The sequence below is a fragment of the Narcine bancroftii genome, chromosome 9, assembly GCF_036971445.1.
Source record: "Narcine bancroftii isolate sNarBan1 chromosome 9, sNarBan1.hap1, whole genome shotgun sequence".
Taxonomy (NCBI): Eukaryota; Metazoa; Chordata; class Chondrichthyes; order Torpediniformes; family Narcinidae; genus Narcine; species Narcine bancroftii.
In genome coordinates, this window is record NC_091477.1 from 69967923 (window position 1) to 69990235 (window position 22313).

The 22313-nt window shown below is 43.2% G+C and overlaps 1 protein-coding gene across 4 annotated transcripts in view; it reads left to right on the plus strand.

Annotated features, from left to right (window-relative positions):
• The window catches only part of stk25b (serine/threonine kinase 25b), a 96512-nt gene that overhangs the window by 39477 nt on the left and 34722 nt on the right, over positions 1–22313 (plus strand). For 3 of the 4 annotated variants that reach the window (XM_069896362.1, XM_069896363.1, XM_069896365.1), the window contains 3 exons: positions 14056–14112; positions 17437–17545; positions 18187–18344. In XM_069896362.1, the coding sequence (XP_069752463.1) occupies positions 14056–14112; positions 17437–17545; positions 18187–18344 (324 nt within the window). Of the gene's footprint in view, positions 1–9503; positions 11384–14055; positions 14113–17436; positions 17546–18186; positions 18345–22313 lie in introns of those variants that run through there. The other variant, XM_069896364.1, reaches the window with a different exon arrangement.

A 22313-nucleotide genomic window follows, 5' to 3' on the forward strand; every position in this document is an offset into this window, starting at 1 on the left:
GTCAGTCACTTACTGCTCTACAAAGCCTACAAACAGCAAAAAGAAAAATAATCCATTTAATTAGTGGTAATTGAGAGAAAAAATTGTTTAAATTAGTGGATGAGTTTTCTTTGAATAATAGACTATTATAAGGGTCCTTGTTTTGACTTATTGAGAATATTGCACATCTGACAGTGTAATACTCCCTTTGCATTCAGTGTACAATTTAGGCTCTGATTTTTGAAATAGGTCTTTTTTTTTAAAATTTGAGCAAAATTTCCATCACTGGATTAAAATTGACCTATAATTAGTGCAAGGTAGTATTCTGGGATGTTAAAATAAGTTTTTCATTCAAGATGTCAATTGGTGCAAATTATATGTAATTTTTTCCTTAACAATCACAAGCTTTCAATTTATTATGCCATCGCGTTATATTAATCACTATTATCTTTCCAAGTACTTGCTACACATTTTCGAGCTACAGACAGTACTAAACGTACAAATGTAATTTGAAATTTATCCAGCCCTAATCCCTTTAAAGGAACCATGTAACCCATTAAAAAAAGTAGATGGATCTAATGGTAACTTAATGTTATATAATTTTTTTCAAAATTAACCTAATTTCTTCCCCAAATGGTTGTACATAAACACAAGAGCAAACAGCATGTAAAAAAGTACCAGTACATACACCACATCTAAAACAAAAATCCGAGTTACACTAAAACCATATTTTTTTCAATTTCTCTAGAGTTAAATATAACTGATGTAAAAAATTATAATTAACCATTCCATACCGTACATTCGTCAATTTAGTTACACTGTCGTAATACATATCTGCCCAATAATCTCAGGAAAAACAAAAGCTAAATCATTTTCCCATTTAATCTTAGATTTCTCCCATTCCGATTTATCCATATTGTCTTGTAACACTTGATACATAACAGAAATGTAACCCTTTTTTGGTATAGAAGAAATTAAAGATTCAAATTCTGTCAAATCAGGTAAAATAATTTCTCTATCATATATATCTTTCACCAAAGCTCGAAGTTGATAATAAACAAAGAATTTTCAGCAATATCAAAATGTTCCCTCAATTGATTAAAGGAAAGAACTGTCCTTCTACAAAACAATCCTGTAATGTCTTTATACCCTTTAAGTAATTATTAAATATTGAAAAAGGACTGGGGCCGCCGCCTCCAACACTCTGCCCGGATCAGGGCCTCCGCCTGCCTCACTCGACCGAGGCCGGGGCCGCCGTCTCCCCCTTGCTCCTGCCCGGATCGGGGCCTCCGCCGTCTACCCTTCGCCCGGACCGGGGCTGGGGCCGCTGCTGCTCTCCCTGTGCCCGGACTGGGGCCGCCGCCTCCAACTCTCTGCCCGTATCAGGGCCTCCACCTGCCTCACTCGACCGAGGCCGGGGCCGCCGTCTCCCCCTTGCTCCTGCCCGTATCGGGGACGCCGCCGTCTACCCTTCGCCCGGAACGGGGCCGGGCCGCTGCTGCTTACCCTGTGCCTGGACTGGGGCCGCCGCCTCCAACTCTCTGCCCGTATCGGGGCCTCCGCCTGCCTCACTCGACCGAGGCCGGGGCCGCCGTCTCCCCCTTGCTCCTACCCGTATCGGGGCCTCCGCCTGCCTCACTCGACCGAGGCCGGGGCCGCCGTCTCCCCCTTGCTCCTGCCCGTATCGGGGCCGCCGCCGTCTACCCTTCGCCCGGACCGGGGCCGGGGCCGCTGCTGCTCTCCCTGTGCCCGGACTGGGGCCGCCGCCTCCAACTCTCTGCCCGGATCGGGGCCTCCGCCTGCCTCACTCGACCGAGGCCGGGGCCGGCCCCGGTCCGGGCGAAGGGTAGACGGCGGCGGCCCCGATACGGGCAGGAGCAAGGGGGAGACGGCGGCCCCGGCCTCGGTCGAGTGAGGCAGGTGGAGGCCCCAATACGGGCAGGAGCAAGGGGGAGACGGCGGCCCCGGCCTCGGTCGAGTGAGGCAGGCGGAGGCCCCGATACGGGCAGAGAGTTGGAGGCGGCGGCTCCAGTCCGGGCACAGGGAGAGCAGCAGCGGCCTCGGCCCCGGCGAAGGGTAGGCGGCGGCGGCCCCGATCCGGTCAGGAGCAAGGGGGAGACGGCGGCCCCGGCATCGGTCGAGTGAGGCAGGCTGAGGCCCCGATCCGGGCAGAGAGTTGGAGGCGGCGGCCCCAGTCCGGGCACAGGGAGAGCAGCAGCGGCCCCGGCCCCGGTCTGGGCGAAGGGTCGACGGCGGCGGCCCCGGTCTGGGCGAAGGGTCGACGGCGGCGGCCCCGATCCGGGCAGGAGCAAGGGGGAGACGGCGGCCCCGGCCTTGGTCGAGTGAGGCAGGCGGAGGCCCCGGTCCGGGCAGGGAGTGGGAGGCGGCGGCCCCAGTCCGGGCACAGGGAGAGCAGCAGCGGCCCCGGCCCCGGTCCAGGCGAAGGGTAGGCGGCGGCGGCGGCCCCGGTCCGGGCAGTATGGACCGACCTAGGAGGGGAGGCAGGCCCCTCCAGCCCGGGTAAGAAACCTGCATAGGAGAAGGCCACTCCGATATAAAACCTACGACCCAAGGACCTCGCTGCCACGTCCCAGCTTGCTTGGCCACGGCACACGAACCATGGGTGTAAAGGGTGGGGCCAGTACTGCGCGCACTGCACTCCACCTAAAAGCTCCTTTGCGCTGGCCCGAGGACAGGTCCACGTCCTCCCCCTCCACGTCCTCCCCCTCCACGTCCTCCCCCTCCACGTCCTCCCCCTCCACGTCCTCCCCCTCCACGTCCTCCCCCTCCACGTCCTCCCCCTCAAAAGAAGCTCACAAACTCAAGCTAGCATGCTGGAACATCAGAACCATGCTAGACAAGGCTGACAGCCACCGACCTGAACGTCGGTCTGCCCTCATTGCACATGAACACCTCAGACTTGACATCGACATAGCCGCTCTCAGTGAAGTCCGCCTGGCAGATGTAGGCAGCCTCCAAGAACGCGGCGCGGGCTACACACTCTACTGGTCTGGCAAGCCTTCGGATGAACGACGCCTATCTGGTGTAGGCTTCATGGTCAAGAGCTTCATTGCCTCCAAACTCGAAAACCTTCCGACAGGTCTCTCGGACCGAATCATGTCCATGCGACTCCCCCTTCAAAACAAGCGTCACATCACCCTCATCAGTGTCTATGCTCCAACCCTCCAGGCGGTACCAGCAGAAAAGGACAAGTTCTACACCGACCTGCGCAACCTCATCCAACGCACCCCTACAGCCGACAAGGTTGTCATCCTGGGCGACTTCAACGCTCGTGTCGGCAAAGACTCAGAAACCTGGCCAGGAATCCTGGGCAAGCATGGCGTCGGCAAGTGCAACGACAATGGGCGCCTCCTGTTGGAGCTCTGCGCAGAACAGCGGCTTGTCATTACAAACACCCTTTTTCAGCAGAGGGACAGCCTTAAGACCACCTGGATGCATCCCCGATCCAAACACTGGCACCTCCTGGACTACATCCTGGTGCGAGAAAGTGACAAACGAGATGTGCTCCACACCAAGGTCATGCCTAGCGTGGAATGCCACACTGACCATCGGCTGGTTCGCTGCAAGCTCAACCTTCACTTCAAGCCAAAGCCCAGGAACAATAAAGCCCCCAGAAAGAGGTTCAATGTTGGAAACCTGCAGTTAGACGAAGCGAGAGGAAACTTCCAGGCAAACCTCAAAGCAAAGCTCGACGATGCAACCCGCCTCACGGACCCGTCCCCTGAAACCCTCTGGGATCAGTTGAAGACTACCATACTGCAATCCACTGAAGAGGTACTGGGCTTCTCCTCCAGGAAAAACAAGGACTGGTTTGACGAAAACAGCCAGGAAATCCAGGAGCTGCTGACAAAGAAGCGAGCTGCCCACCAGGCTCACCTTACAAAGCCGTCCTGTCCAGAGAAGAAACAAGCCTTCCGTCACGCATGCAGCCATCTTCAGCGCAAACTCCGGGAGATCCAAAATGAGTGGTGGACTAGCCTCGCCAAACGAACCCAGCTCAGCGCGGACATTGGCGACTTCAGGGGTTTCTACGAGGCTCTAAAGGCTGTGTACGGCCCCTCACCCCAAGTCCAAAGCCCGCTGCGCAGCTCAGACGGCAAAGTCCTCCTCAGCGACAAGATCTCCATCCTCAACCGATGGTCAGAACACTTCCAATCTCTTTTCAGTGCCAACCGCTCAGTCCAAGATTCCGCCCTGCTCCAGCTCCCTCAACAGCCCCATAGGCTAGAGCTGGATGATGTCCTCACCCAGGATGAGACATATAAGGCAATCGAACAACTGAAAAGTGGCAAAGCAGCAGGTATGGATGGAATCCAGACCTCTGTCTGGAAGGCTGGCGGCAAAACTCTGCATGCCAAACTGCATGAGTTTTTCAAGCTTTGTTGGGACCAAGGAAAACTGCCTCAGGATCTTCGTGATGCCACCATCATCACCCTGTACAAAAACAAAGGCGAGAAATCAGACTGCTCAAACTACAGGGGAATCACGTTGCTCTCCATTGCAGTCAAAATCTTCGCTAGGATTCTACTAAATAGAATAATATCTAGTGTCGCCGAGAATATTCTCCCAGAATCACAATGCGGCTTTCGCGCAAACAGAGGAACTACTGACATGGTCTTTGCCCTCATTCAGCTCCAAGAAAACTGCAGAGAACAAAACATCACCTTTGTTGACCTCACCAAAGCCTTCGACACCGTGAGCAGGAAAGGGCTTTGGCAAATACTAGAGCGCATCGGATGTCCCCCAAAGTTCCTCAACATGATTATCCAACTGCACGAAAACCAACAAGGTCGGGTCAGCTACAGCAATGAGCTCTCTGAACCCTTCTCCATTAACAATGGCGTGAAGCAAGGCTGTGTTCTCGCACCAACCCTCTTTTCAATCTTCTTCAGCATGATGATGAACCAAGCCATGAAAGACCCCAACAATGAAGACGCTGTTTACATCCGGTACCGCATCTGAGGCGCCTGCAAGCTCACACCAAGACACAAGAGAAACTTGTCCTTGAACTACTCTTTGCAGACAATGCCGCTTTAGTTGCCCATTCAGAGCCAGGTCTTCAGCGCTTGACGTCCTGCTTTGCGGAAACTGCCAAAATGTTTGGCCTAGAATTCAGCCTGATGAAAACTGAGGTCCTCCATCAGCCAGCTCCCCACCATGACTACCAGCCCCCCCACATCTCCATCGGGCACACAAAACTCAAAACGGTCAACCAGTTTACCTATCTCGGTTGCACCATTTCATCAGATGCAAGGATCGACAATGAGATAGCCAACAGACTCGCCAAGGCAAATAGCGCCTTTGGAAGACTACACAAAAGAGTCTGGAAAAACAACCAACTGAAAAACCTCACAAAGATAAGCGTATACAGAGCCGTTGTCATACCCACACTCCTGTTCGGCTCCGAATCATGGGTCCTCTACCGGCACCACCTACGGCTCCTAGAACGCTTCCACCAGCGTTGTCTCCGCTCCATCCTCAACATCCATTGGAGCGCTTTCATCCCTAACGTCGAAGTACTCGAGATGGCAGAGGTCGACAGCATCGAGTCCACGCTGCTGAAGATCCAGCTTCGCTGGATGGGTCACGTCTCCAGAATGGAGGACCATCGCCTTCCCAAGATCGTGTTATATGGCGAGCTCTCCACTGGCCACCGTGACAGAGGTGCACCAAAGAAAAGGTACAAGGACTGCCTAAAGAAATCTCTTGGTGCCTGCCACATTGACCACTGCCAGTGGGCTGAAAACGCCTCAAACCGTGCATCTTGGCGCCTCACAGTTTGGCGGGCAGCAACCTCCTTTGAAGAAGACCGCAGAGCCCACCTCACTGACAAAAGGCAAAGGAGGAAAAACCCAACACCCAACCCCAACCAACCAATTTTCCCCTGCAACCGCTGCAACCGTGTCTGCCTGTCCCGCATCGGACTTGTCAGCCACAAACGAGCCTGCAGCTGACGTGGACTTTTTACCCCCTCCATAAATCTTCGTCCACGAAGCCAAGCCAAAGAAATATTGAAAAAGGAATAAGCAGGAAGTAACACTATATATTAAAATTTATTTAAAAAGAAGCCAACATTTGTGGTAGTGCAGTTTCTGTGATGTTTATTATTTGAAGGTTGTACAGTGTACAAAACACTGGTACAGTGTTTTGTGAATATTTGCTTGTTTCATCTATTAATCTTTGCACATAGTCCTTACTTTTAATAATGAGCATAAAGTGTTTGGGAAGGGCATGGAGTGGAGGTTGTTATGCAGACAAGCTAAAAGAATCAAAAGTAATCTTTCAATAAAAGGAAAGTAATATGGATGCTAGAAGTCTGAAATAAAACCAAAAAATGTAAGATGTGCTATCGAGTTGGGCATTATCTTTTGAGGGGGAAAAACCTACTTCAGTTTCTGTTATCATCATTGCCTGGAAATGCTTCTCTCAGATGCTGGCTGAATTGCTGAATATTTATAGTTTTTGATATGAGAGGCATCTTGATTAGATTTTTTTTTGGAAAATTTTATTTATTGTTTTACATACTCATATTAGCCAGGGGAACAACCCTCCCCTTTTACAGGTCATTGTTTACCGAGTCCTCCTTTTTCACTTCCCTCCCCCCTCCACCCCACGCAACCTTCTCCACCCCCTCTCCCCAAATCATTCTTCACCCTCCCTCCCACTTCAACCCAGGTAAAAACATAAAAATCAATTATCAAAAATAACAATACAAATGCATAAGGAACACAAAGGGAAAGGAAGCAGTAAAGACTTACAAATTGTCTCCTCGTTCTCAGTATTTCAGGGCTTGTGAGATCCTATTATTCTTATTGAGAAAGGCCATGGGAAGCCTAATCACATTTGCGTTTCGACGTGTCGCAAGCGTCATTCAGAGATTTATGATTTTACCTTATGTAATTTTTGTAGCGCAAGGTACAGCTGGTGCAAAAAATTGTATTGCACCAGCCTATATCTGGTATTAATAATCACCTTTATGCTGTCCTGGCAGAGGTCAGACCAGCATCACTCAGGAATTGTTGTTCCCATCTTTGCGTCACTTTATGGACTCTTGTTTTGGAACAGGAGATACATGGCTGAAATGAATTTGCATGTGATTTCCCCCTTCGAATTAGAGCCTCCACAGCAGCAGGCCCATAGACATATCTAATTTGTTCCTCAAAAATCTTAATTGAAGATAGCAGAAGAAAGTCTTGTTTGATAAGTCAAGTTTGTTTTTTAATTGCTTGAATGACACAAGCTTCCCCTTCTCATAACAGTCCTCGATACACCTGATTCCTTTCTGGCACCGGTATCCAGGATCTTGTTACCCATAGCCATAGGGAATTAATTTGTTCTGGGTTAGGGTTGTTTTAGGGAACAACCCTACTTTTAACCCAATAATCTGGTTTTTTGCATTATTAATTTGGTATCCCATTTGTAAATAATTTATCCAGCTGTCTCCTCCCCTATCGTGTATAGACCAATTTGTGCCCAGGAGGGTAAACCGTCCCCCTCAAAGAAAAAGGTGATAAACCTTGGGCTGCTGAATATTATTTTTTAAAGTCTGGGAGCCTCATTCCTCCCAGGCTATAGTCCCAGGTCAATATTTCCATGGAGACTCTATTCTTCCACAGGAACTAGGATTAGCGTCTGATACATCTTTTAAGTGTTTTGAAAAGAAAACTCTGGGTCAGCGGTATGGGCAAAGATTGAAAGAGGTATTGTAGTCTTGGCATCACGTTCATTTTAATCCAGTTAACCCTGCCAATCAATGTTATAGGCAGGTGCATCCTCCTCAATATTTCCAAATAGGGAGAGCTAACTCAGTTTATATAAATTTTGTAAATTCTTATCTATCCATATTCCCAAATATTTCATCCCCTTTTGCAGGCACTAAAATTTACTCGACTGTTGGTATTTCTAATACTCCCATTTTGTTAGCAACTTTATTTCACTCTTATTGTAATTAATTTTATATCCCAAGATTTTGCATTGTCCTCCAGTATTAGTCTGCAACCTGGCCAATGACCCTACTGGCTCTGTAAAATATATCAAAACATCATTCGCAAATAAATTAATTTGTGTTCTTCCTGGCCCACTCTAAACCCTTTGATGCCTGGATCCTGGCGAATGGCTTCCGCTAACGGTTCAATAGCCAATATGAATAGATGGTGCACAATCCTGTCTGCTAGATCTGGTCAGTGGGAAGGCTGGAGATATCTGTCCATTAGTGACAACTTTGGCCTTGGATTTGTGGTACAATGCTTTAACCCAATTCATGAATGAATGTCCAAACCCAAATTTTTCCATCACTTTCACCAAAAAATCCCACTCCAGTCTATTAAAGGCTTTTTCAGCATCAAGTGGCACGGCTATACTTGGATCTGCCCTTGACTGTGCCAGGTATATTATATTAAGTAGTTTACCTATATTGTCTGCCAATTGTCTTTTATACACAAACCCCACTTGATCTGGATTTACTAATTTTGATAGATACCAAGCCAATCTATTTGCCAAAGCTTTGGATATTATTTTAAAACCAGTATTCAAAAGTGAGATTGGTTTCATAAAATAAAAGAGGATGGCTTTAGTGAGTCCTTATCCTTTTTTAGGAAATACAGTAATTATTGCCATCGGAAAAGACTGGAAGGATATGAGACTCAGCCTTCTGTTCCACTGCATCCATAAATAGTGGCATTTACAGGTCCTTGAATTCTAAATAAAACTCAGGAAGGAACCCATCCTCCCCTGGAGACCTGTTAGTCTGCAGTGAGCTCAATGCTTTTACTATTTCTTCAACCAAGAAGGGAATATCTAATCCTTTCCACTCCTCAGATTCTAAATTTGACAATTCCAAGTTGGACAAGAATTCCTCCATTTTATCCCCCTTCGATTCAGATTTATTTAATTGTATATAAAACTGTCTAAACATCTCATTTGTTTCTTTCAGTTTGTAAGAAATCCTGTCTGGCCCTATTTGAATTGCATTGATTATCCTTGCAGTTTCCTCTGCCCTCAGCTGCCATAAGATGGGTCTCCTGTGAAAAGTCCACATCCATCCTCTGGCCTCAACTGCCAGGACAATATCTTGTGGGCTCTTTCCCCTAGCTTTGCTTGGATCTAAATATTGCTTTTTCCATTTTGTATGTTTGCAAAGAATTGTACTTGAGCTTTTTATTTATTAGTGTTCTGTGCTTTCTCTCAGAGCCTGATCTTTGGTAGCCCTTTTCCAATGGAATTATCTCTTATTCCAATTCATTGTCCTCCCTCATGTGCTCTCTTTTAATACTTTTAGTGTATCCAATTATTTGTCCTCTCAGAAAAGCTTTTAAATGTATCCCATAACAGAAATTTGTTGGCAATAGAGGCATAGTTGGTTTCGTAAAACATTTCTATTTGAGCTCTGAGGTAACGGCAAAACTCCTGTTTTTCAAGTAATGGATTAAGGTACCAGCTGTACATGTGGCTTGTTTATCTGTCATGACAATAGTTAAGGTCAAAGATGAATGATCTTGTAATAGCCTTGCTGTATATTCATTTTCTACAATTCTGTCCTCTAGCTGGTTAATTCTGGTGTAAGAGTTGTGGTGTTTTGAGTAGAAGGAGTAATCCCTCTTCCTCAGATTCCATCGTCTCCAAGCATCCACCAGATTTAACTCTTTCTTGAAGGCTGCGGTTGCTTTTGCCGCCCTAGCTCTTGACACTTGGCTGATTTGTCCATTACTGGATCCAGGCAAAAACTGAATTCCCTTCCAATTAAGACATTTTCCCACCCTTCCACCAATTGCAAAAAGACATTTTGTATACATTTTTTGTCATCAACATTAGGAGCGTATATATTCATGAATGTCAAGGGTTCAGAATATATATTGACAATGTACCATTACCAATCTACCAACTAGGTTTATCACCATGCTTTTGACCTTAACTGGGACATTTTTTCCTATTAAAATAGCTAGTCTCACCCAGGTTCTTTTTTGATGCTCATTATTCATAAGATGGGTCTCCTGTGAAAAGTCAACATCCACCTTCTTTTTTTTAATGTGTGCCAAGACTCTCTTCCTCTTCACTAATCCATTTAAGCCATTACATTGAAGCTCAAAAATTTGATTGTTTCATCCATGTCCTAGCTCTTTTTCCTTTGATTCTTTCCCTTTACCTCTCTCACAAAATATCCTCTTTTTGGCCAGTCCATAGTGCTCTTCCTTTTGATCCAGCTGGTCATGTATAAATCCTGGGAAATTAAGACAGATACCCCAAATAGGTAGTAGATAGCCCTTACACCTTACCCTCCCCCCCCACCCAATCCTTCCATTCCCCTTCTTAGCTGCTCCAGAGCTCACAATGAATGTTTTTTATGACATTTACTTTTGATAAACCAATTACAATATATGCTTTAACTGTATTCACATTGTGTATAGCCAACTGTATACACAGCCTTTAGCCTAGAATTCCTTCTCTCCCCATCTTCCTTGGGTTTTTTTTTGGACAGAAGACAAAGTATTAATGTATTGCAATGCTTCTCCAGCCTCATTTTAAAAAGAAATTCCATGAATATTTTCAGGGTTGCTGGATATAACAAAGTTGACCCAATTCCCTTGTTTTTTGAAATTTTCCTGACCAGATCAAATTCTCAAAATTTTTTAAGGAGCACCGTGATGACATTTGGATGGAAGAGGACTACCCCCTCACCCCCCACCCTCATATTCCATAGGGTTTTCCCTCTCCCTTGCTTGGAAAGCTGCTGCCCATAAAAATTTTTTCCCTATCTGGTCAATCTGATCAGGACAGATGAGGGGTACTGTCCCGGACCCGGCTTTGGAAGGGGAGAGTGACTAGCCCTTTCTATTTGGACCTTCCCCCCCCCCCCCATTCTCTCCCCAATATTTTTGGGATCCATTCCCTAAAGAATGCTATTGGAACTCTCCCTTCTATCTCCTCTTTCAACCCTGCAATTTTTATGTTACTTATTTTGTTGAGTTCTCAAGAGTATCTTGTCTATCCAATATTTTTTCTTTCTCCCTTGGCCAGGTTTTCCTGTCATTTTCCAATCTCTGCATGTTACCTTCCATCCTTTCCTCTACTGTAGTCACCCTTCCTGATAGTTCTTCCATGGCTTTCCTAACTTCACCCAGTTCCATTGACAAATCTCTTAAAACTTTTAAATTCTGTTTTCAGAAGCATCTATGACTCTTTCCATCATCACTTTAATGTCTCTCATAAAAGACTCCAGTCCTCTTTTTCCTTTCTGTTCCATTTTTTTCCTCTTGTCTGTCTCCGAATTCGGGTTGTACTTTTCATCCTGCTCTGCTACTGCCCGATGCCATCACCGCTGGGTTGGAGTCATCTCCGCCGTCGCTGGAGTATTGCTGCTGCACCTGTGATTCACCCCTCTCTGCAGGTAAGGGTAAATCTGTGGTGCTATTTGCACCTTTTCTTCTTCGCTGTTCTTTTGGCGCTGAGCCTTGAATGCTCACACATTCCTTCGCCCCCTCCGTTGATCCCTGTGCTGGTGGTGCCCTTGCCCCTCATTCCCCTCCGTGTGTGGGCCTCACCTAGTAGCGCGGGCATTGTTCCTTCTGTCACAGCGCCCACGTTTTCTTCCGGGCCTGCCCACCCTCATAGCTCTGCTTCCTTGATATCTTTGGGGGGGGGGGGGGGGTGGGGTGATTTCAGTGCCTGTTCGCCTACGGAGCGGGTTGTGACTTGATCATCCTCTTCTCCTCCCCCAAGTGCTTCAGGCAGGCTCTGCCATTTTCGCCAACACGGGGCTGTCACACAGGATCGTCGTGGGGTATTGAGCCAATAATTTTTTTACCATTTATCATCTTCTTCTTCCCCATCACTTCGGTGATTATTTAATTCATTCTGTACTTTCTTTTAATACTAGGGTATTTTTGGCTGTTTTAAAAACAAATTTAGTCTTCCTTGGAGCTCTGTTTTTACATTTCTACTCGCTCTCCAACATCACATCTCTTGATTAGATATTCTTCAACAGACTTTCTATTTTGGACCAAGCAGGTTTGAAAAGCACAGGAAGTACAACTTAATCTAATAGCTGAGTAATCCTCTGTAAGGAAGCAAGTGACTGGATCATGCGATGAAATGATTAATTATATAGAAGTTCCTGTCAGAAGACCTGCGGGCAGTTAGTTTGGAAGATGATGAGAAATAGAGCTTTGAACAAATTCTATAAATTTATCAGAGAAATCAGTATATCACAAAATTTATTGACAAGAATTTTTAAATATAAGAAAATCTTAGTTAGGTCAACTTGTTGTTTTCAACACTTGTTCAGATGGTTGGAAACCAAAACCTGCATTTAAGTTTCAAATTGAGTATGATATATTTATCAGTTGAGTTTGCTCTATCTAATCCTGAAGTGTAATTTGCCACCACATTTTTTTTTGTGGCACCTTGGCCAAATAAATAAATGTTAAACATCACTCATCCATCACCCATCTTTGTTGGCCTACATTAGTCTCCAACTCCACACCTTGAATGTAAAATTGTTTTAAGATTACAGAAAATTATTTTCCTTGTGGAATTAGCTGTACCTAATTTCAAAGAAATTGGGTGATTACTATTAATTTTATTTAGTTAGGTTACATGGTTAAGAGTTCCTTGCACCCTTTTAATTCTGGCTAAAGTCAGTTATACAAAGGAGAAACCTTGGAAATTTAAGTGTGCACAAAAATAAAAATGAAAATGCAAAAAAGAATGTGATTCATGGAAGAAATAAGGGAGAACCAGTTGATTTGGGAAAGTGGCAAATGGAATGGAGTCCTGAGAGCTTTCCATGAGCTCAAGCGCAAGATTGGTGAACAAAAGACAAAATATTAAAGAGCTTAACATTCATAAGTTAGATAAATTGCTTGGTATAGGCAAGAGTTAGCTGCTAAGTAAGCAATGGGAGGAAATGGTGGCCACAGATCCACATTTTCCATCCTCTCTGGTTATAACTGTGTCTGGAACGGTTTGGAAAACTACGAGTGAAGGTACAAAAGAAGAGAGTAAAGAATTTTAGCTCAATCAGTCTAACATCAGTTTGAAGAAGAAATCAGAACAGAATTGAAAGTTACAAATACTTTTTAAGTCACCAATCAAGAGGAGTCCGCATGGATTTGTTGGGATGATCATTTAGGACAATGTTAAACTTTTTAAAGTCAGTGAAGGAGAGGAGTCTGCATAGTCAGAGTTTTAGCAAGGCCTTTAACAACGTTTTACATGAAACACTGATTTTTAAGTAAAAAGATCCATTGGCAACTTGGATTCAATATTGACTCTCACAGGAAACAAAGGATAATGCTGATGTGTTTTAGTTACTGTTATGCTCTTTATAGTGGTTTTGCTGGGCTCAGCAGAAGCTAGCCACTCAGAAATATTAAAGAATTTAGACAAATTTTGGGTATAATTATAAAAGTTTAAAGGTAATAAACTTGCCTGTATAGTTGGTCAAAATCAGTGGGACATTTGATTGTAAAGTAACCTTCATTTCAGGTGTAATTAATTTAAAATGTCAAATATTGCAGGAAATTACAAGATAAATGGTAAGGATATGAAAGGCTTTGAATTTTGGAGAAGTGTATGCATTAAGTGCATAGGAAAGAAATTGGAGAAAGTGAACAAGGGAATGGTGATAGAATGATTGAAACCAAGTAATGAGAAATATTCAAAAGTAATTCTGAGAAAGATTGGGCATGAGGAATTTGACTGGGAAGCATTGGTCTGTCCAGTAAGAAATGGGGAGAGAGAAACCAAAAATTAACATTGGACATAAGCAGAATTCTACAGCAAAACTTTGATTTATGTTGCCCTGAGTTTCAAAGGACAAAGTTGCTGGATATTTTGCCACCGAAATTTGCAGGTGCTGAGAAACTCCATCTTTGGCAAAACAATGTCTGATTTGTACATAATTGCAAGATAGTTTTTTTTCTCAATTTGAACAAGAATGGGATTTTGAGAGAAAGTTAGGAAATTTGTTATCAGTGCAACTTGTGTCAGGTGTATTTGGGGAAAGCCTTGAGTTGTATATAGGGATTGTGGTTAATCGAGAAATTGTTTGGTCTCTAGGGCACAAAATTATGGATAATCATGGAATATCTCGGTGGAGGCTCCGCATTGGACTTGGTGAGTACAGTTTTTAAATTTGATGCCACTGTACTTTGTCTAGGTACGTTCTAATTCAGGAAGCCAGTGCTATCAGGGAATGATATTAAGCTTCATTCTCAGTTTCAGGATTGTTTTTAAATTGTGCTATAAGGATACTAGAGTTTCACTGTCTAAATGTATTTAAACCCCCAAACCTAAAATAGCTTGTAAACTGTTTTCCTCGGTTGCCCTATTCTTTTTTTTTAAATAAAAGTTTAAAATGTATTCTTTTATACATATTCTGCAAGGTCAGACTTCCTGATGGTGTTATTAATTATGAACTTCAAAGATTTCTGGGACCTAGTGAAGTAGTTGCGCTATTTAGCAATATATTTGCTATTGAGTGGAATTTACTGGATGGAATAAATCAAATTCAAAGAAGGAGTCACAAGAGACTGCAAATGATGGAATGTGGAGCAACGTGCAAACAGCTAGAAGAACTTGTTAGGTCAGCAACATCCATGGAGGGGAAAGAATGATCAATCTATCATGGGGAGGTTCTGCTTCAGGGCTAAGAGTAAAGGAAAGAGGACCAGCATAGAGTTAAAAGGGCAGGATGATGTTGGTAGGTGTCGGCAGAAACTTAAAATTAAAGCTAGATAGAGAGAGAAGGATAAATGAAGACTAGTAAGAACAGAATGAGGGAGGGATGATGAGATGGAATGAGTTGGGGGAGAAGGAAGAAGAAACCTGGGTAGATACATAAGTGGGAGGTTTTGACATATTTCTTTCATAAATCTAAGTATTAAGTATAATAGGATTTGGGATGTTATGTTAAAGTTGACATTGGTGGTCAAATTTGGAGTATTGTATACAGTTGTCACCTAACTACAGGATGAGATAGAAATAAGATAGAAGATTTAGCAGGATGTTGTCTGGACTTTAGGGACTAAGTTAAAGGGAAAGGTTAAACAAGTTAAGACTTTATTCCCTGGAGCGTAGAAGAATAAGGGGGGATTTGATAGAGGTATTTAAAATTATGAGGGGTATAGAGAGAGTAAATGTAGATAGGTTTTTTCACTGAAGGTAGGTGAGATACAAACCAAAGTACATGGCTTAAGGGTGAAAGGGGAAAAGTATAGTGGAAACATCAGGGGAAACTTCTTCACACAAAGAGTGGTGGGAGTGTGGAAAGAGATGCCAGCTGAAGTGGTAAATGCAAGCTAAATGTTAACATTTAAGGAAAATTTGGATAGATGTATGGATGGGAGGGATATGGAGGGTAATGGACTAGGTGTAGGTTAGTGGGACTAGACAGAATAGTTCAAAAAAGACTAGAAAGGTTTATTTCTGTGCTGCAATGTTCTCTGGTTCTAAGGGAACAAAGCTGAGAAGTGATAGAGGGAGGGGCTAACTTTGAATGCAGAGAGAAGGGGGAGTGGAGGAAAGAAGGCAGAGGGATAGGGAAAGAGAGAGAGAGAGACTCAAGGGAGGTTTAACTCCTTACCCTGCTTCTTCCTTCCTCTTTCCTCCTCCACCTTTTAATTCATGAGCCTGCCTGTCTTGCTTTTTGATCAACCCTGATGAAGGGCTCCGGTTCAGTGTTGATTACCTTTACTTCCTTTAGATTTTGTTTGGCCTTCTGTGTTTCTCTTGCACATTTGTGTATTGCATGAGAACTTGGGGGGCTGGATAAGAACACAGGGTATGGGATATCTGAAATTGGAACATTTACTGATAAAGCAAAATATGAGGTCCTGATTTTCTTGTTTGTGTTGGCCTTGTTAAGCCATTCGAGAATGCTGAGGATAGATTGGTTGATGTGAGATTTGTAAGGGGAGTTAAAATGACATATAACCAAATGCAAATGCTTGGAAATATCCTGAGCACAGATGTTTTGTAAAATTGTTCCCTAGTAAGAGAAGGTAGAAGTCCAAGTAGGAGAAGGTGCACGTGAATTTCTGCCACAGAGGAATATTTGTTCTGGTCTCTTAGTGGTGGCAAGGGAGGAGACGAAGGGACCAGTGTAGTACTTCTGATGGTTGCAGGGTAAAGTACCATAGACTTGTTGGTTGGAAAGGCATGAACATACCACGGAGTCCTAGATGGAATAGACCCTGTGGAAAGCAAAAAGGGAGAAGGAAAGATGTGAAGGTGAATGAATCTAGTTGGAGCCATAGAAGTGGCCAAGGATGAAATGGCAGATGCAAAAGCTATTGGGGTGAAAGGTGAGGTCTGAGGAATTCTATCTCTATTCTGATAGTTTAAAAGTGGAATGTGCTCAGATGGAGCAGATGCAAGAGAGAATTTCCAGTATTTTCCATCTTTATATTTATTAAAGGCCTATAGTTCACATTAGCTGTCTTGACAAGGCCATCTCCCAATCTGCTTTCTCTGAAGATTCTGTTCCATTCTCCTAGTAATTAAGACCTAGTTTTTCTGACTCTGTCATATCTGTTCTGATAACCACACTTTTACCACTGTCTTTGAGATGACTTCCCTTTCCCTTGACAGTGGCTTTCCCTACTACCATTGCTTTTCCCACCATAGATGCGACTTGACCCACCTTCTCTTTCAGCAGGACCCTGATCTTTTTGTTCTAGGCCCTGCATTCAATTGTAGTCCTTCCACCTAGAGCAAGGATAGGTTCCCCATGTGTTCCTCTTCCACCCACCTCTTTTTCAATAGATCATATTTCATAATTTCAGTCCAATTCAATGAGATATTTTCCCATTGCTTCCTCTCCCCTTTCATCATTCCACTAGGACAGTTCTCTCCGTTATTTTCTGGTTCATTTTTTCATCCCAATGAATTATGTAATTTTTACAACCCTTTCTTGGGCACCTGTCATTTAACCTCTTTACCTTCCCACTATCCAAACACGAACTGAAGATGAAGCAACAATTCACTTGTAGATCCCCATTTCATATATAGCTCATAACTCTCTCTTCACGAGTGAAAGCAAAAAGTAGATGTTTTGCAGAACTCGTGAACTGAATTTCTTCAAAGGACAATCCTGGGCTTCATTGTTGATCATTTTGATGTCCAGTCCACTCTCTGGAGTTTCACATCATCCCAAAATAGCCCAGCAGGAGCCCGAGGAATAAGATTGGGGACATTTTGTTTCTTTGAGGTATTTGGCCAGTTGAGGCTTCCCTTGCATGTTCTTGAAGGTAATTTATTTGCCTGTGATCACAAATGGCCCAAACTAATTCTTCACCTCTGACCTCTGGGTAGTGAAGATTGTTTAAAGCGTTGCAGGTTGCCAATGGAACCAGTGGTTTTCCCACAGAGTAGTCTGATAATTTGCATAACGTTTCCTGGTCCATCAACACAGTTAATTCACTGGTTTGGTCTTTTCAGCTGAAACCAGGCCCTCTGGAGGAGACGTACATTGCCACAATTCTTCGGGAAATCCTTAAAGGTTTAGACTATCTGCATTCAGAACGGAAAATTCACAGAGATATTAAAGGTATGCATATCTGCTGGATACACAATGATTTTCTGCAGTGAAGAAGGCAGCAACTATTTTGTTACAAGTTTAAGTTGTGGTTTTCATCTGATGGATTGGTTGCATGTTTGAATTGGTGATCTCAGAAGTCAAAATGACAGGATAACGGTGTATCAGGCCTGACTACTCCATGGGTATTGCACATCATGGATGACTTCGTATGTCATTCTTGTTCTGAAACTGGACATGAACTCAAACCACAACTCGAGTGAGCTCAGTGCATTTGAGCCAGGAGTAAGAATAATGCAATTGCCAAGTGGAGTTGGGAATAAGGGGAGACTTTACTATTGCTGTGCTCCAGAAGTAGAAAGCCATTTGTTTGCTGTGATTGGCCAAATGTGCCTACCCATTCCTGATCCCAGGTTGTTTTTCATCTGTAATCCAGTGTTACACTTGAGTATCGGTTCAGGTTTTGGTGTTTCAGTCTCGAGTTGGATGTGAACCCATAGCCTTCTGATTCTGGGGACTTAATGAAGCATTGCTGAATCATAGAAATATGTTTTCAGTGGCTTCAGTAGTTCAAGATTCTTTTATTGTCATGTACTAATACACAAATGTCATAAATGTTAATTATAATGTTCTGTTTTGTCACCTCTCCACAGCTGCTAATGTATTACTGTCGGAACAAGGTGACGTCAAGCTCGCAGACTTTGGAGTTGCTGGCCAACTAACAGATACACAAATAAAGAGGAACACTTTTGTGGGCACGCCCTTCTGGATGGCACCAGAAGTCATCAAGCAGTCTGCGTACGACTTCAAAGTGAGTGAACAAATGGTTGAATGTGGTTTTTGGATTTGTGTTCTGGCTCTCTTTCACATTTATCCCTGATGCTGTCAACCAAATACCTTCAGCACATGTAAAACAGAAACAAAAATTCCAATATAGACCACATATCATTCCAGGAGCAATATTTGAATAGTAGTATGTATTTCATTGCTCCATTGATCTGGGTGAATGACTTCCGACGGCTCAATTGATGGAAAGGAGGGAAAATTATATGATATTCAGCCCATCAGTTCTAAGATACGCAGTGTGACCAATTGCTCTGGAGGCATCTTCCTCAAGTGATTTTACTTGATTTAGACCACCTTTGTGGAAATGCAAAGTGCATTAAGGCATTGCCTGCTTTAAAAGGTAACATTTGTAGTTTGCAAAAACCCATTTTATTTTTTCTCCTTTGTCAACTATTGCCCCCTCTTGCTTTGAAAGCATTTCACTATACATTAAAGTAAATGTAGTAAATTTAAATATTTTTTTTTGTGTCATCTTCTGCAGTGATTTCCCTTTATAATATTTATGCAATGTCATTACAACGATGAGTACTTATGGCCAGGCACCAACTCAGAAGCATTCATGGCCCAATTATCTCCACATTCTCAAGATAATGCCTGAGTCTTTACAGTCTCCCAGATGTAACGGAGGAACTGAAGGAAATTCATATTAAGCAGAAAATGGTGTTGGGTACACTGATGGGACTTAACACTGATAAATTTCTAGGCCCTGATGGTCGCATCCCTGGGTACTTAAGGAGGTGTCTCTAGAAATTGTGGATGCATTGTTAATCATTTACCAATGTTCTATAGATTCAGGATCAGTTCCTGCAGATTGGAGGGTAGCTAATGTTATCCCACTTTTTAAGAAAGGAGGGAGAGAGAAAACAGGGCATTATAGACCAGTTAGCCTGACATCACTGGTGGGGGAAGATGCTGGAGTCAATTATAAAAGATGAAATAGCAACACATTTGGATAGTAATAACTGGATCGGTCCGAGTCAGCATGGATTTACAAAGAGGAAATAATGCTTGACTAATCTTTTGGAATTTTTTGAGATGTAACTATGAAAATGGACAAGCAGAGCCAGTGGATGTAGTTTACCTGGACTTTCAGAAAGCCTTTATAAGGTCCCACATAGGAGATTAGTGGGCAAAATGAGAGCACATGGTATTGAGGGTAGGGTACTGACATGGATAGAAAATTAGTTGGTAGACAGGAAAAAAGAGTAGGGATTAACTGATACCTTTCAGAATAGCAGGCAGTGACTAGTGGGGTACGCAAGGCTCGATGCTGGGACCATATTTATCTACAATATACATTAATGACTTAGATGAAGGGATTAAAAGTAACATTTGCAAATTTGCAGATGGCACAAAGCAGAGTGACAGCGTGAAATGTGAGGAGAATGTTATGAGAATGCAGGCTGACTTGGACAGGTTTGTGAGTGGGCAGGTACATGGCAAATGCAGTTTAATGTGGCAAGAACAGGAACGCAGATTACTATCTGAATGGCGTCAAGTTATGAAAAGGGGAAGTACAATGAGATCTAGGTGTCCTTGTTCAGCACTCACTGAAAGTAAACATACATGTACAGCAGGCAGTGAAAAAAAGCTAATGACATGTTGGCCTTCATAACAAGGGGAGTTGGGGAGTTGAGGATAGGAGCAGAGAGGTCCTTCTGCAGTTGCACAGGGTCCTGGTGTGCAGTTTTAGTCTCCAAACTTGAGGAAGGACATTCTTGTTATTGAGGGAATGCAGCATAGGTTTATGAGGTTAATTCTGAGGAAGGTGGAGCAACTGGGCTTGTACACACTAGAATTTAGAAGGATAGGATGAGAGGGGATCTAATTGAAACATAAGATTATTAAGGGACTGGACATGCTAGAGGCAGGAAACATTTTCCCAATGTTGGGGAGTCCAGAACCAGAGGCCACAGTTTAAGAATGAGGGGTAGGCCATTGAAAATGGAATTGAGGAAAAACTTTTTCACCCAGAGAGTTGTGGATCTGTTGATGCTTTGCCTTAGAAGGCAATGGAGGCCAATTCTCTGGATGATTTCAAGAAAGAGTTAGATAGAGCTCTTAAAGATAGCAGAGTCCAGGGATATGGGGAGAAGGCAGGAAAGGGGTACTGATTGTGCTTGATTAGCTATGATCACTGTGAATGGCAGTGCTGGCTCAAAGGGCCGAACGGCCTACTCATGCACCTATTGTCTATTGAATGTGCAGAAGTAAAACCAAAGGACCAACATGATAGGATCATGACGTGTATAATCTTTAGCCTGAACTTCAATTAACAACATTTCATTTTGCAAAGTAATTCAAAGCCACTTCAAAGAAGCGCATAATCTTTGGTTCCAATATTCCTGAGTAATATTTCAATGTTCCAATTCTCTTCCAGTGTTCCCATTTTCTTGTGTGGTGCTTTGTCTCATATCACTACTTGACATTTACATTTCTGCTAATTAAATTGCTTCTCCAATCACAGTAGTATTTAAGTATACCCTTTGAGTTTTTGTGATCTTTGTCTCTGTACCTCAAGTCTAGGTGATCCTTTATTTCCCAAAAGCAAAATACTGGAAATGTGAAATACAACAGACAGAGTGAGAAAAACTTGGCACGTCAGTCAGCAGTCATGGAGAGAAAAAGAGTTGTGATCTGGCCTGATGCTTATATCCTGCTCTGTTCCACAGTCACTCTTGTAGCCCAGTGGTCATGCCACCATAATATAGAGTGGTTATTGAGTCATGTCTTATTCTTGAGTAGTAGATCAGAGATAGACTGATAGGTTCAGAGGAATTTTTATAGGTTGTGAATCATAAATTTGCTTGAAGTATATGTGAAATTAATAATTAATTGCATTGCTCTTTTCAGTCATCATCTGTGAATCCAGCATCACTTGAGCTCGCATCTCACATGTACATCTGACTCTTCAGTTTTTCATCAAGCTCCTTAGCTCAGGACTTTTATGCTCTGCTGAAGAGCAGGTGTACCAGCATCTGATTTCCAGCTCATTCCTGACCTGCTTTGCAATGAACATGCACAGAAGTCAGAAACTACAGCCATCTAGAAGATCTCAGAAGAAATTGATCCAGGTGTAGACATTTGGCCTCTTGTGCCTGTTTTGCCATTCAATAAGTCATGGCTGACTTGCACCAAACTTGATATGCCCAAAAGCTGAGGAATTTATTGATGAAATTTTAAGTTAACTATTCATCTCTTGAATAAACTCATCGACTGGGCCTTTTATGTTGTGAATTCCAAGGAATCACCCCTTACGTTGGGTCTGTGATTTCTCTTTCTTGACACCCCAGACAGGGAAATCCCAGCTCCTCACCTTACCTGTAAAAGCTCCATGGGATTTTTGTTTGTTTTTAATATTGAAACTGCTGATTTGCAAGTACGTGATCCAACCTGACATTAGAGAATTACTCTGATTGACCTAAAACATTAACTGTTTTTGCCCCCATTGATGTGGTCTGACCTGCTCTTTTTGTTTTTATTCCTTTCTCGATGTATTTCATTATTGTGGTTTGTTATTTGTGATTTTACCAGTTCAGCAGTTAACCCTTGAAAAATAAATTAAGAGGTTATTTAAGCAGCAATAAATGAATATTACATATTTGTGAAAATTGGGAAAACTTTAGTAGATCTCAGGTCATTCAGCCAAAGCTGAAATTTTCCAGTTTGAAACTGGAGCCAAAAGAGATAGCAGATGCTGGAATCCAGAGCAAAAAAACAATCTGTTAGAGGAAACTGGCTGATTCACCATTCTCTTTCTCCCATGGATGCTGCTCAATGTCTCGAGTCAGAACCCTTCATCAAGATCTTGCAGCAGATTGTTTTTTGCTCCAGTCTCTTGTCTTTTGAGTGGCTTCTCTCTTCTTATCCACTTTCTTTATCTGATTTCTATTCCTGTACCTTTTTTGTTTCTGTTTTCCCTCTTTCTTTAATT